The sequence below is a fragment of the Rhinoderma darwinii genome, chromosome 8 (assembly GCF_050947455.1).
Source record: "Rhinoderma darwinii isolate aRhiDar2 chromosome 8, aRhiDar2.hap1, whole genome shotgun sequence".
Lineage (NCBI taxonomy): Eukaryota > Metazoa > Chordata > Amphibia > Anura > Rhinodermatidae > Rhinoderma > Rhinoderma darwinii.
In genome coordinates, this window is record NC_134694.1 from 39,171,250 (window position 1) to 39,186,877 (window position 15,628).

Genomic DNA, 15,628 nt, shown 5'->3' on the forward strand with positions numbered 1-15,628 from the left:
GTCTGTCACTTATTAGGCAATGTGCCATAATCTTTGAGTATTTAGTAGTTATACTTGCGGCACGTGACTACTGCTGCAAACTGTTCTCCCGATTACTGTGCATAGGGAGAAAAATGGCAATCAGTGGCTGGAAGGCAGAGGAAAGGCGAAGGCAGGATGAATATATAAATATACTTGGACTCAAGCTTGCCGCGCTGGGCACACGCCACAAGTATAACCGCTAAACACATAAACTACGGCACATTGTCTGATAAGTAACAGAGCACTGTAATCAGCATTTCTGTCACTTCTTTACACTGCCCTCAGACAGGGCAACATAAATATATTAGAGATCCACTGTAAAACCAATTTTTGGTCTCTTCAATTAAAACTGTGAGGAATTAATACAGAAACTATATTGGAAAATTGTATAACTTTTAATTATAAATGGCCCATACAAAAGATATGGTGAAAAGCTGTCCCATGTAAAATTCAATCAAAAGACAAGAGGGCACAACCTCCGTCTGGAGAAAAAAAAGGTTCAATCTTTAGAGACGACAAGCCTTCTTTACCTTAAGAACTGTGGATCTGTGGAATAGCCTACCCACCCCAGTCATGTCTGTAACAGTAGATGGCTTCAAAAACAGCCTAGATAATTTCTTTAAACAAAATCATATAAATGCATATGTAAATGTATAGAATTCTTGTTTAAAATGCTGATCCAGTCTGATCGCCACTTGGGATCAGGTGGAAAATGATTCCCTTTTAGGGAAGATTGGTTTATGCCTTATGGATTTCTTACTTTCCTGTTCTCCGATCTCTACCAATCATATATATATATATGGAGAACATTATACAGAAGTAATGAGCAGTGTCGCTGAGAATCCAGTGCTGAGGTGAGATATAACTTAACAGGGAACCTCTGTAATGTCTGTCCACCCTTCCCTCTCTATAGACTTTTATTGACAGCATGTCTATGTCTGACTCACTCTCTCTCTGCTCCCACCTCCTGCTGCCACCTCCCTTCTCTATAAACTTGTATAGAAAGGCAGTTGAGACATTATTCTGCTCTGTAACCTGGGACAGACTTTGCTTGAAAACAGGGGGTGGACAGCTGTTTACAGGAGGGGAACCACCAAGTGGCAGCACCTTCACACAGAATTTGCATGGTAAGGCAACAAAAAGTAAGCAATAAGTAAATTACAAAGTTGATATATGTCAAGTATACTATTAGATTAGCATAAGTTGTTTGAAAAATTAGTGTCCATCTAAACTGCATATTATGTGTAAATTACTCAGTTAGCCCGTAATTATGGACCGTGATTACGGGCACGGTCGTGTGCATGGGGCCTAAAGTAACATTATTTTATTCCACATACTTACTCGTATATTTCCAGTGGATCTTGAGCTTCTGTGACATAATTGCCAGGGATATAACCCTCCTGCCTGGAAGAAATAAAATAGATGACCATTTACAAATTAGATGAGGCATTTAAATGTGTATATATTTGTTAGTAATATAAACTTATCTGTATGTCAGTTTTTTTGAAGTATTTAAAGAGACTCTGTCACCACATTATAAGTGCCCTATCTCCTACATAAGGAGAGGGGCACTATAATGTAGCTGACAGTAGTGTTTTTTATTTAGATGATTTATTATATGATCTATTTTTACCACGTTAGGAGCGATTTTAGCTTTATGCTAATTACTTTCTTAACCCCTTCAGGACCGAGCTCACTTTGGCCTTCAGGACCAGCCCCATTTTTTCAAATCTGACATGTGTCACTTTATGTGGTAATAACTCCGGAATGCTTTTGCCTATCTAAGCGATTCTGAGATTGTTTTCTTGTGACATATTGTACTTTATGCTAGTGGAAAAATTTGGTCAATAAATTCATTGCTTATTTGTGAAAAACACCAAAATTTAGAGAAAATGTGCAAAAATTATGATTTTTCTAATTTTAAATGTATCTGCTTGTAAGACAGACAGTAATACCACACAAAATAGTTTCTATTTCACATATTCCATATGTCTACTTTATATTTGCATTGTTTTTTGAACATTATTTTATTTTTCTACGACGTTACAAGGCTTAGAACTTTAGCAGCAATTTCTCACATTTTCAAGAAAATTACCAAAACCTATTTTTATAGGTACCAGTTCAGTCCTGAAGTGGCTTTGAGGGCCTTATATATAGAAAGCCCCATAAGTCACCCAATTTTAAAAACTACACCCCTCAAAGTATTCAATACAGCATTTAGAAAGTTTCTTAACCCTTTAGGTATTTCACAGGAATTAAAGCAAAGTAGAGTGGAAATGTACAAATTTATTTTTTTTGTCGGAAAATCCATTTTAATCAATATTTTTCTGTAACACAAAAGGATTTACCAGAGAAACGCAACTCAATATATATTACCCGGATTGTGCAGTTTTTAGAAATATCCCACATGTGGCTCTATTGCATTAATGGACTAAACCACAGGCCTCAGAAGCAAAGGAGCACCTAGTGGATTTTGGGGCCTCCTTTTTATTAGAATATATTTTAGGCACCATGTCAGGTTTGAAGAGGTCTCGTGGGGCCAAAACAGTGGAAACACCTCCAAAAAGACACAATTTGGCAAGATACACACCTCAAGGAATTCATCAAGGGGTGTAGTGAGCATTTTAACCCCACAGGTTTTTTGCTGAATTATGTGGAATTAGTCCATAAAAATTAAAATCTACATTTTTTTCAATAAAACTTAGAAATTATGCATTTTTACAAGCAATAAAGAAGAAAAAACACCCCAAGATTTGTAAAGCAATTTCTCCTGATTACGGCAATACCCCATATGTGGTAATAAACGGCTGTTTGGACGCACAGCAGGGCTCAGAAGCGAAGAAGCGCTATTTGGCTATTGGAGATCAAGTTTACTCAATTGGTTTTCGGGTGTCATGTCGCATTTGCAAAGCCCCTGAGGGACCAAAACAGTGGACAATCCCCAGAAGTGACCCCATTTTGGAAACTATAGCCCTAAAAAGAATTTGTCTAGGGGTATAGGGGTATAGTGAGCATTTTGATCCCATAGGTTTTGTGCTGAATTTAGTGGATTTAGGCCGTCAAAACTTCTATTGTTTTTTATTCTTTTTTTTTTACGGCGTTCACCGTGCGCTATAAATGACATATTTAATTTATTCTGCGGGTCGATGTGATTACGGTGATACCATATGTGTGTAATGGGGGTACCAGCCTCATGCACCCTCATGACATGATAGGGGTCGCAGCCCCCTCGCCTCCCGCGGAGGTTATAAGGGTTCCGGTCCCCACCATCTCCACGAGCCTTAGGTGTCCATTTGTGCTCTCAACCCCTTCTGGGCCTCGTGTTTTCCCCCGTTTGTGTGACGTCAGGCCGCTTGCAGCAAAGGTTAGACATATGTCTTAGAAACAATGTGTAGAAACCGTAAAGTTAACAATGACCACTGGGGGGCAGTGGAACACAGCAGGAGTGAGAAAACAGACAGGCCATTAGGACAGAAAAAAAGGAGGAACCAAAGAACGGACGGAGAGAGAGGGAAGGGGGATTGGCGGCACCCCAGGAAGAGGAAGGAGAGGGGAGGAGACTTCAGGGGAGAGGAGATGCAGAGCTGAGTGGGGACAAGAAAGTGACCAGGCTGCCGCCATTTGTAGGAGAAGGATCCTTGTCTCAACGTTCCTGAAGGGGGACTAGCTGGACATTCACTACAGCTCAGCGGTGTCAGGAGACACAAGGGAAAAGACGTCATCTTCATCAACAGAGCAGCAGAAAGCAGAGGTAAGGGTGGTATGCCGCGTGGTAGTGAGTAGCTCTCGCTCTGACCCACGGAGGCGCACGCGGTAATATATCCGCTGGACTCACGCCGTAGCCAAAGGGCGAGGGGCATAGCTTCCACCTTTGGGGATTCCGCAGTGTGAGTGGTAGCACCACAGTGATACGCGGAGACGGCCCATTTCCTTCTTGAGACCCGCCGGGCCGGGTCAGTGAGCGCCAGGCGCAGCCACCCAAGAGCGGGTGGGACTCCCACGAGGGCGAGTGCCTCAGCTACTGAGAGACTTGATTTGAATACTGTATTGTTGTTATTTGGCCTGTTTGAAATTGTGATTTTCAGTAAACCGTTGATTTGAAAAGAACTGAGTAGTGTTGTGGTGTCCACGTATAGTCTTACCTAACACGTATATAGGTTTTTTTTATGTTTTATGGTGTTTGCACGATAAAATCACGGTTTTAAAAAAATTGTCGTTTTTGTGTCACCATATTCTTAGAGCCACAACTTTTTTATTTTTCTATCAGGAAAGCTGTGTGAGGGCTTGTTGTTTGCGGAACAAACTGTAGTTTCTATCGGTACAATTTTTGGGTACATGCGAATTTTTAATCCCTATTTATGAAAATTATTTGGGAGCTGAAGTGACTAAATATAGCGATTCCGGTATGGTTTTTTATTTATTTTTTTATGGCGGTCACCATGCGGGATAAATGACATTATATGTTTATAGTTCAGGCCGTTACGGACGCAGCGATACCAATTATGCATAGTTTCTTTATTTTTTTCATTTTTTTCCAACAATAAAGGACTTTATAAGGGAAAAAAGTCAATTTTTACATTTTATTATTTAGACATTTTACTTTTGTACATTTTTTGTAACTTTTTTTACTTTTTTTTTTTTTTAGTCCTTCTATGGAATTGAAGATCCAATTGTTGGATCGTTGTTATAATACCCTGCAATTCTTATGTCTTATTCTTATACCTGCCGACCCAAAGCCTTTGTTAGGCTTCCGGTTGCCATAGCAATCGCCCCTCCCCCCGCAACAATCGGCCCCCCTGCAATCGCGTAGCGGGGTGCCGATGTTGCCATAGCAACTTAAATGCGGCAGTCACTAATGACTGCCGCAATTAAGGGGTTAATCGGTTCGGATCACCGCTGTGCTCCGACCCAATGTTTTCCCCCAGTGCTAAGGCTGCTAGTAGCAGCCTGTACTGGGAGATGCCGGGATGCGGGGAGCGTCATGCACTTCTCTCCATTCATTTAGACAGCGCATAGTGATACTGCGTTATTCACTATGTGCTGTCTTATATTGACATATTAACGTTACTGAAGTGTTTAGACAGTGAGTAGACATTCCTTCCAGCCAGGACGGGATGTCTATTCACAATACCGGCACTTCGTTAACGTTTCTGTGGTACTTACAGCAGAGCAAGTGTAATCTCGCTGTAACCTGTCATTTACAGCATGATCTCGCAAGATTTCAGTAGTTAAACCCTTAAATGTGGCGGTCGATTGCGATCGCCGCATTTAAGGTGATTAGCGCAGATCAGCAGCACCCACGTGGCAACAAGATGCCAGACAATGGCTTCCGGGCTGCCATGTACAGAAGCCTATGAGGACCAGCCACAGGCTGGTCCTCATAGGCTTCCTGTCAGAGTGACTGCCACGTCACAATGACAGTTAGAACACATGTGTACTAAAAGCGATCAGAGCTGCAAGTCTAAATGTCTCCTAGTGGGACAAGTAAAAAAAGTAAAAAAAAGATAATGAAAGTGTTTTTAAAAAAGTGTAAAAATAAAAGTTAGAAGTGACATAAACAAGAACTGCTTTTTTTCCTATAATAAGTCATTTATTATAGGAAAAAAATGAACACGTAAAAAAAAAGTACACATATTTGGTATCACCGCGTTTGTAACGACCCCAACTATAAAACTATAATATTATTTTTCCTGCACGGTGAACACTGCAAATAAAATAAATGAAAAACAATGGCAGAATCACTATTTTTTGGCCACCACCCCTCCCAAAATATACAATAAAAAGTGATCAAAAAGTCGCATGTACGCCAAAATAGTACCAATAAAAACTACAACCCGTCTCGCAAAAAACAAGCCCTTTCACAGATTTTTTGACTAGAAAAATAAAAACGTTATGGCTCTCAGAATATGGTGACACAAAAAATAATTTATTTTATAAATAAGTGATTTTATTGCGCAAACGCTGCAAAACATAAAAAAGATATACATATGGTATCGCCGTAATCATGCTGACCCGCAGAATAAAGTAAAATGTTCATTTATAGCCCAGGGTGAACGCCGTAAAAAAAACAGATCCATAGTGTTTTCCATATACAGTTAGGTCCAGAATTATTTGGACAGTGACACAATCTTCATGATTTGGGCTCTGCGGCCACCACATTGGATTTGAAATTAAACAACTGAGATGCAATTGAAGTGTAGACTTTCAGGTTTAATTCAAGGGCTTGAACAAAAAATATCCAGTGAAACGTTTAGGAATTGCAACAATTTTTCTACACAGCCTCCTCATTTCAGGGGCTCAAAAGTAATAGGACAAATTAACATTATCATAAATAAAATGTGTTTTTTTTAATACTTTGTAGAAAATCATTTGCAGGCAATGACTGCCTGAAGTCTGGAACCCATTGATATCACCAAACGCTGGGTTTCCTCCTTTGTGATGCTTTGCCCGGCCATTACTGCAGCTGCATCAGTTGTTGCTTGTTTGTGGGTCTTTCTGCCTTAAGTTTTGTCTTAACTCCTTAATGACCGGGCATGTTTGTACCTTAATGACCAAGCCAGATTTGTCAAATCTGGTATGTCTGACTTTATCAGAGAATAACTCTGTGAAAGTTTTGAATATCCAAGTAATTCTGACATTGTTTTTTCGTCACATGTTGTACTTTATTTTAGTGGTAAAAGTAGACTGATACGATTTGCGGAAATTAATTAAAAAATAGAGAAATTGAAGAAATTTTGTAAAAATGATCATTTTTCCCTATTTTTAACTGCAATATGTCACATATGTACACACATACTGCACAATTTTTTAAATTAAATATATATTTCCATCTCTTTACTCTATTTTGGCAGCACTTTTGAAAAAAAAAAGTTTTTTTTGAGCAATTTGGAAGACTTACAAATTTAGTAATAATTTTATACATTTTGAAGTACATTTTGTTTTCCTGCACCAAGCCAGGTTTTCAGAGGCTCATAGCTGTCAGAATGGTGGAAACCCCCACAAGTGACCCCATTTTGAAAACTACACCCCTTAAGGTATTTATTAAGGGGTGTTGTAAGTATTTTGACCCCACAGTTTTTTTGTAAGAATTCATGCAAAGCAGGCGTAATAAAATTAAATTTCACTTTTTTCATAAAAGTATCACTTTGAAGACCGATTTCTGTGTAAAGTGACCATGAGAATGAAGAAACACACCCCAAAATCTATCACCCTGTTTCTCCTGTTTTCAAAAATGCCCCCATTGTGACCCTAATGCATTGCTTGGACACACGACAGGGCCCGAAAGGGAGGGAGCACCCGGAGGCTTTCAGGACTCCTATTTTGCTTGAAAATGTTTTAGGCCCCACTGTACATTTGGAGAGGTTTTGAGCTACCAGAGCGATAGAAACTCCCCATAAACGACCCCATTTAGAAAACTAGACCGCTTAAGGTATTTATCTAGGGGTGTAGTGCGTACTTTGACCCCACAGTTTTTTGCTAAATTTAATGCATAGCAGGTGAAAAAAAAACAAAAAACACTTTTTTCATAAAAGTATCACTTTGAAGACCGATTTCTGTGTAAAGCGACCATGAGAATGAAGAAACACACCCCAAAATATATCACCCTGTTTCTCCTGTTTTCAAAAATGCCCCCATTGTGACCCTAATGCATTGCTTGGACACACGACAGGGCCCGAAAGGGAGGGAGCACCCGGAGGCTTTCAGGACTCCTATTTTGCTTGAAAATGTTTTAGGCCCCACTGTACATTTGGAGAGGCTTTGAGCTGCCAGAACAATAGAAACTCCCCATAAACGACCCCATTTAGAAAACTAGACCCCATAACGTAATTATTTAGGGGTATAGTAATTATTTTGACCCCACAGTTCTTTGCTAAATTTAATGCATATCAGGTGAAAAAGAAAATAATTTCACTTTTTTCATAAAAGTATTTGTTTGAAGACCGATTTCTTTGTAAAGCGAACATGAAAATGAAGAAACACACCCCAAAATCTATCACCCTCTTTCTCCTGTTTTCAAAAATACCCACATTGTGGCCCTAATGCGTTGTTTGGACACACGGCAGGGCCCCAAAAGAAGGGAGCACCCGGAGGCTTTCAGGACTCCTATTTTGCTTGAAAATGTTTTAGGCCCCACTGTACATTTGGAGAGGCTTTGAGCTGCCAGAACAATAGAAACTCCCCATAAACGACCCCATTTCGAAAACTAGACCCCTTAAGGTATTTATCTAGGGGTATAGTTAGCATTTTGACCACACAGGTTTTTCGCTAAATATATTGGAATTAGTCTGTAAAAATTAAAATGTACTTTTTTTCTGAAACAACATAGAAATTTTTATTATTTACAAGGAATAACGAAGAAAATGCACCCCAACATTTGTAAAGCAATGTCTCCCGATTACGACAATACCCCATATGTGGTAATAAACTGCTGTTTGGACCCACAGCAGGGCTCAGAAGGGAAGGAGCGCCATTTGGATTTATGATTTTGCTGGAATGGTTTTCGTTGCCATGTCGCATTTGCAATGCACTGGAGGGACCAAAACAGGGGAAACCCCCCAAAAGTGATCCCATTTTGGAAAAACCTTCAAGGAATTTTTCTAGGGGTATAGTGAGCATTTACACCCCACGGGTCTTTTGCAGAGTTTATTAGAATTAGGGCGCGAAAATTAATATCAAAATTTTTTCCACTAAAATGTTGAATTTTCTAATTTTCACAAGGGATAAAGGAGGAAAAAAACAACCATTTTTTATAAAGCAATTTCTCCCGAGTACGGAAATACCCCACATGTGGTCATACGTTTTTTCATTAGAAATGAATTAACCCTTTCAGGACTGATCCAGTTTTTGCTTTCTTATTTTAGATTTTCCCTCCCCGCTTTCCAAGAGCCATAACTTTTTTATTTTTCCATCAATAGGGCGGTGTGCGGGCTTATTTCTTGCGGGAGGAGCTGCAGGTTTTATTGGTACCATTTTTTGGTACATAAAAAGTGATTCAAAAGTTGTATTACATTTTTCTTTTAGAGCGAAGGTGACAAAAAAAAACTGAGATTTTGGCGGTTTCAATTATTAAATTTTTTTAAGGTGTGCACTGTGCAAATTAAATAATGGTATATTGTAATAGTTCGGACTTTTACGGACGTAGCGATACCAATTTTGTTCATTTTTTTACATTACTTTAGAAGAAAAATGCGAAAAGGTGTTTTGTTTTTTTAACTTTCAAAAAAAAAATCTCACTACTAATAACTATAATTCTTCTACACATTTTATTAATCAATCCCCTTAGGGGACTTGATCCAGCGATCATTGGATCGCTGGTACAATACACTGCAATACTAATGTATTGCAGTGTATTGTTATTCTTACAGGCTTCTGTAACAGAGCGATCGCTGTACCTGTCCGTTAGTACCGAGGGGGCCTGCTGTAATACACAGCCGACACCCGTAGCGTATGGAGCGGGCTCAGCATGTGAGCCGGCTCCATACATCAACCACCGCACCATGACAGGCAATTAAGTCATAGTGCGCAAAGGGGTTAATGCGCAGCGGATGGTTCAAAGTGAAAATTGCAATTTTCCACTGATATGCCATTTTAGTGCATTATATGTTGTGCCCAGTGTGTGCCACAGAAGACAAATTCCTCATAAAACATTAAGCGGGTTCTCTCGGGTATGGCGACACCGTATGTGTGGGCGCAAACTGCTGCTTGGGCACGCTGCAGGGCTCAGAAGGGAGGGAGCGCCATTTTGCTTTTGGAGCGCAGATTTTGCTTGGTAGTTTTTCTGTTTTGGGTTTCGCTGGTATTTCAGTTTATAATGTGGGGACATATGTAATCTGTGCGGGGTACATCAGGGCATAATAAGAGGGTACAATAATGGGGTAAATAAATAATATTTCATAGATATGTGACTGGTGTCGCACTGATAAATGGCGCCCGATCTTATCCACTTTTGGAACATTTTGCATCGCCATATTCTGAAAGCCAGAACTTTTTTATTTTTTCACCACCGGAGCTGCGAGGGCTTATTTGTTGCAGGACAATCTGTAGTTTTCATTGGTACCATTTTGGGGTACGTGTGATTTTTTTTTTTATCACTTTTTGTTCAATTTTTTTGCAATCCTGAGTAAAAAACAGGAATTCTGACACCGTTTTTTAGGTTTTCTTTTTGCGGCGCTCACCGTACGCTATAAATGACATTTTTACTTTATTCTGGGGGTTGGTACGATTACGGCGATACCATATGTATATAGGTTTGGTCCTTTTTTTTAGCGTTTGCACAATAAAATGACTTATTTATATAAAAAAAAAAATTCTGTGTCACCATATTCTGAGAGCCATCATTTTTCTATTTTTTAGTCAAAAAAGCTGTGTAAGGGCTTGTTTTTTGCGGGACGGATAGAAGTTTTTATTGGTACTATTTTTGGGAACATGCGACTTTTTGATCACTTTTTATTCTTTATTTTGGGAGGGGTGGTGACCAAAAAAATTGCGATTCTGTCGTCGTTTTTTATTGATTTTTTTTGGGGTGTTCATTGTGCGGGAAAAATAACATTATAGTTTTATAGTTGGGGTCGTTACGAACGCGGGGATACCAAATATGTGTACTTTTTTAACGTGTTCATTTTTTTTCTATAATAAAAGTCTTATTATAGGAAAAAAAAGCATTTTCTGTTTATAGAACTTATAACTTTTATTTTTACACTTTTTTTTAAACATTTTTATTACTTTTTTTTACTTTTTTAACTTGTCCCACTAGGGGACACTTAGTCTTGCAGCTTTGATCGCTGCTAGAGTACATTACACTACACACGTAGTGTGATGTACTCTAACTGTCATTGTGACGTGACTGTCACACTGACAGGAAGCAGAGGAGGAACGGCCGGAGGCTGTTCCTCCGAGGCTTCCGTGCATGGCAACCCGGAGGTCATTATCTGACCTCCGATTGCCGTGACAAGCATCGGTAGCCCCCACGATCACTTCGTGGGGGCTGCCGATGTGCTTCAAACCACTTAAATGCGGCGACGGCAATCCGTCGCCGCACTTAAGGGGTTAACTGCCGAAAGCAGCGGCGATGGTCCGCTGTCCGGCAAGACTGATGTCTCAGCTGTCTAGGACAGCTGTCAGCGCGGGTCTGTCACTCTGTGTTTACACAGAGTGACAGTTTGAAATGCGGACGAAAATGCACGTCCTGGAGCGGGAACTAGCAGCCGACCAGGACGTGCATTTTCGTCCTTGGTCGTGAAAGGGTTAAGCAAGTGAAATGCATGCTCGATCGGGTTGAGATCTGGTGATTGACTTGGCCATTGCAGAATATTCCACTTCATTGCCTTAAAAAAAACTCCTGGGTTGCTTTCGGTGGAATGTTTTGGGTCATTGTCCATCTGTACTGTGAAGCGACGTCCAATCAACCTTGCTGCATTTGGTTAATTCTGAGCAGAAAGTATATTCCTGAACACTTCAGAATTCATCTGGTTCCTTCTGTCTTCAGTCACATCATCAATAAACACTAGTGACCCAATGCCTTTGGCAGCCATGCATGCCCATGCCATCACGCTGCCTCCACCATGTATTACAGAGGATGTGGTGTGCTTTGGACCATTAGCCGTTCCAAGCCTTCTCCATACTTATGTCCTCCCATCATTCTGGTACAGGTTTATCTTAGTTTCATCTGTCCAAAGAATGCTGTTCCAGAACTGGGCTGGCTTCTTTACATGTTGTTTGGCAAAGTCTAATCTGGCCTTTCTATTTTAAAGGCTGATTAAAGAGGCTCTGTCACCACATTATAAGTGGCCTATATTGTACATGATGTGATCGGCGCTGTAATGTAGATTACAGCAGTGTTTTTTATTTAGAAAAACGATAATTTTTGACAGAGTTATGACCTATATTATCTTTATGCTAATGAGTTTCTCAAAGGACAACTGGGCGTGTTTTACTATATGACCAAGTGGGCGTTATACAGAGGAGTGTATGATGCTGACCAATCAGCGTCATACACTTCTCTCCATTCATTTACTCTGCAGATAGCGATATAGCTATATCGTTATCTGCAGCCTCCTACACAAACACAATGACAATGAATATACATTACCTCCAGCAAGGACGTGATGTGTATTCATTCTCCTGACCACTTCTGTAGCGTCTCTGTGATTTACAGCACAGCACAGAGAGATCTCGCTGTGAATGTCAGCTTACAGCGTAATCTCGCGGGACTACGCCTGCTATGCTCTAACTCACAGAGACGCTACAGAAGTGGTCAGGAGAATGAATACACATGACGTCCTGGCTGGAGGTAATGTATATTCATTGTCATGACACATGAGTAGCGTTATAGTGTGTTTATGTGACTGCACATAGCGATATATTGCTATCTGCAGTGTAAATGAATGGAGAGAAGTGTATGACGCTGATTGGTCAGCGTCATACACTCCTCTGTACAACGCCCACTTGGTCACATAGTAAAACATGCCCAGTTGTCCATTGAGAAACTCATTAGCATAAAGCTAATATAGGTCATAACTCCGTCAAAAATGATCGTTTTTCTAAATAAAAAACACTGTTGTAATCTACATTACAGCGCCGATCACATTATGTCCAATATAGGTCACTTATAATGTGGTGACAGAGCCTCTTTAATGGTTTGCACCTTGTGGTGAACCCTCTCATTTGCTCTCATGAAGTCTTCTCTTTATGGTAGACTTAGATACTGATACACCTACTTCCAGGAGAGTGTTTTTCACTTGGGTAGATGTTGTGAAGGAGTTTCTAAGATTATCCACCACTATTGTCTACCGTGGACGTCCAGGCCTTTTAAAGTTCACGAGATCACCAGTGCGCTCTTTTTTTTCAAGAATGTACCAAACTGTTGATATGGCCACTCGTAACATTTGTGCTATCTGTCTGATGGATTTCTTCATTTTTTTAAGCCTAACAATGGTCTGTTTCACTGGCATTGAGAGCTTCTTTGACCTCATGTTGTGGGTTCACAGCAACAGCTTCCAAATGCAAATGCAACACCTGGAATCAACTCCAGAACTTTTACCTGCTTAATTGATGGATTAAAGGGAGAATAGCCCATTAAATAGGTTTTGAAATAATTGACCAATTACCTTTGGTCGCTTGAAAAAGAAGCAGCTACATATTAAAGAACTGTACTTCCTAAACCCTTCCTCAAATTAGGATGTGAATACCCTCAAATTAAAGCTGAGAGTCATTACTTTAAGTCCATAAACATTATATAACTGTATGTTCAATATGTTTTGGGTAAACAGCTAAAATGACAAAACTTGTGTCACTGTCTAAATAATTCTGGACCTAACCATATATATGTATACAGTATATACTGTATATATGTATATATAATATAAAAATATATTTAGTTAACATGACCTAAAAATAAAAAAAAAGCACACAGAAAAACAAATTTAAACACACAGGCAATCAGCTATTTGCTGCACTCCTCCACTGAATCCTAAGTCACACTTAAGACACTGCACACTTGAAACCAATGCACACTCCCAAGCTCCCACAATCACTCAGCTGCTTATTTTAAATCGTTTTTTTGTTACTGAGCTGCGCCTTCCAGTTAAGTTTCTGGCTGCAAACCCTTGCAGTCACAGACGTATACGGCCACCGAGGGAGAAGAGGAAGAAATCCCATTCCTCTTGTCCTCTTTCTCAATTAGTTACAAGGAACACCCACAAAAGGCGCCCCCGGACAACAGCTGAGGTTATCTCCCAGATGATTGATTCCATGTGGACTCCACCCCCGAGAATGAGCCTCCGATTTCAGATGTCATGGGCAGCTAAGATGTTTAGTTTACAATTGCAGGCCTTATAGAAATTTATTTTTTATGATCTTTTTCTCTGAGTACTTCATAAATTTAACGGTGGCCTAAACTCATTTATATGTCCAACAGTTTTTCACCAACAACCCCACGTTATCATATGCTAGGTGGACTCGTGTAGACAGTGGCAAATTACAATAAGGGAATATTTTAGGCTCCAGGGGAACCCATTGCTGCCTAAAAAATCAAAAGCACATTGCAGTTTTTTTGCCGCGATTTGTGGCAAAAGCCTCTACAAAACTGCTTTGTGTATGACAAAAGGACCTGCAGACCTAAGGTCATATGTTTGCAGGGCTTGTTGCTTTAGAAGGAACTGCAGACTAAAGGTATGTTCACACGAGGGCGTCCGTAACGGCTGAAATTACGGGGATGTTTCAGCCTGAAAACATCCCCGTAATTTCAGCCGTACCGGCATGTGCAGGCGCTTGAACGCCGCATCAATTACGGACGTATGATGTGCACGGCCAGCTTCTTATACCACACCGCATGGCGCTGTAGGGCTTCAGGATTTGATCTTACAAGTCCATCCCTCCCATGTACCTATTGTAGTCCAGGATGCAGTCTGGTTTGGGGGTGGCTTTTCCTTCATATATCCTAAACCTGTAGGTATACCCTAATGCACTCTCACAGCTTATACATATTCACGCCATACCTTGCCCTCTTACCCGGCAGGTACTCGTGGAATTGAACCCTCCCTTTAAAATGTACCAGGGACTCATCAATAGAAATACACTTCTTGGGGGTGAATGCTTGGGAAAACCGGGCACTGGAACGGTCTAATAGGGGTCTCCGTTTATACAAACGGTCAAAACTGGGGTCATCTCGGGGTGGGCGCTGCTCATTATCAGTATAATGTAAGAAGCAAAGTATTGCCTCATTTATTTATTTTTTTAGGTTACAATTCAGTTCTGAAGTTGCTTTGAGGGGCCCATATATAAAGAAACCCCTATCAAATACCCCATTTTAGAAACTAGACCCCTCAAAGTATCCACAACAGCATTTAGAAAGTTTATGAACCCTTTAGGTGTTTCACAGAAATTTAGAGCAAAGTAGAGGTGAAATGTACATTTTTTTTTTGTCAGAAAATCCTCTTTATACCATTTTTTTTATAACACAAAAGGATTTATCAGAGAAACGCAACTTAATACTTATTGCCCAGATTCTGCAGTTTTGAGAAATATCCCACATGTGGCCCTCGGGCGATAATGGACTGAAGCACCGGCCTCAGAAGCAAAGGAGCACCTAGTGGATTTTGAGGCCTCTTTTTTATTAGGCACCATGTCCGGTTTGAAGAGGTCTTGTGGTGCCAAAACATTGGGAACCCCCCAAAAGTGACCCCAATTTGGAAACTAGACCCCTTGAGAAATCCATTGTAGTTTTCTTGGGGTGCATGCGACTTTTTGATCAGTTTTTATTCTATTTTTAGGTGGCGCGGTGACTAAAAAACAGCAATTCTACTATTGTTTTTTATTCTATTTTTTTTTACAGTGTGCACCATGCGCTATAAATGACATATTCACTTTATTCTGCGGGGCGATACGATTACGGCGATATCAGATGTTTATAGTTTTTTTTTATGTCTTATGGCGTTTGCACAATAAAATACGTTTTGTAAACAATCATTCACTTTTTGTTTTTTATTTTTCAATCAATAAAGCCGTGCGAGGACTTATTTTTTGCGTAACAAACTGTAGTTTCGATCAGTACCATTTTTCGGAACATGCGACTTTTTGATCTCTTTTTATTCCATTTTTTTGTGAGGTG

At 40.0% G+C, this 15,628-nt stretch overlaps 1 protein-coding gene and 1 long non-coding RNA gene across 2 annotated transcripts in view; one reads left to right on the forward strand and one right to left on the reverse strand.

Moving 5' to 3' along the window:
* Positions 1-15,628, reverse strand: part of BTK (Bruton tyrosine kinase) — a 477,293-nt gene that overhangs the window by 256,988 nt on the left and 204,677 nt on the right. The window contains exon 9 of the mRNA XM_075835606.1: positions 1,363-1,425. Coding sequence (XP_075691721.1) covers positions 1,363-1,425 — 63 coding nt within the window. The remainder of the gene's footprint in view (positions 1-1,362; positions 1,426-15,628) is intronic.
* The window catches only part of LOC142659455 (uncharacterized), a 247,664-nt gene continuing 235,619 nt past the window's right edge, over positions 3,584-15,628 (forward strand). Inside the window, exon 1 of the long non-coding RNA XR_012850329.1 lies at positions 3,584-3,772. This is a non-coding gene — a long non-coding RNA (uncharacterized LOC142659455). The remainder of the gene's footprint in view (positions 3,773-15,628) is intronic.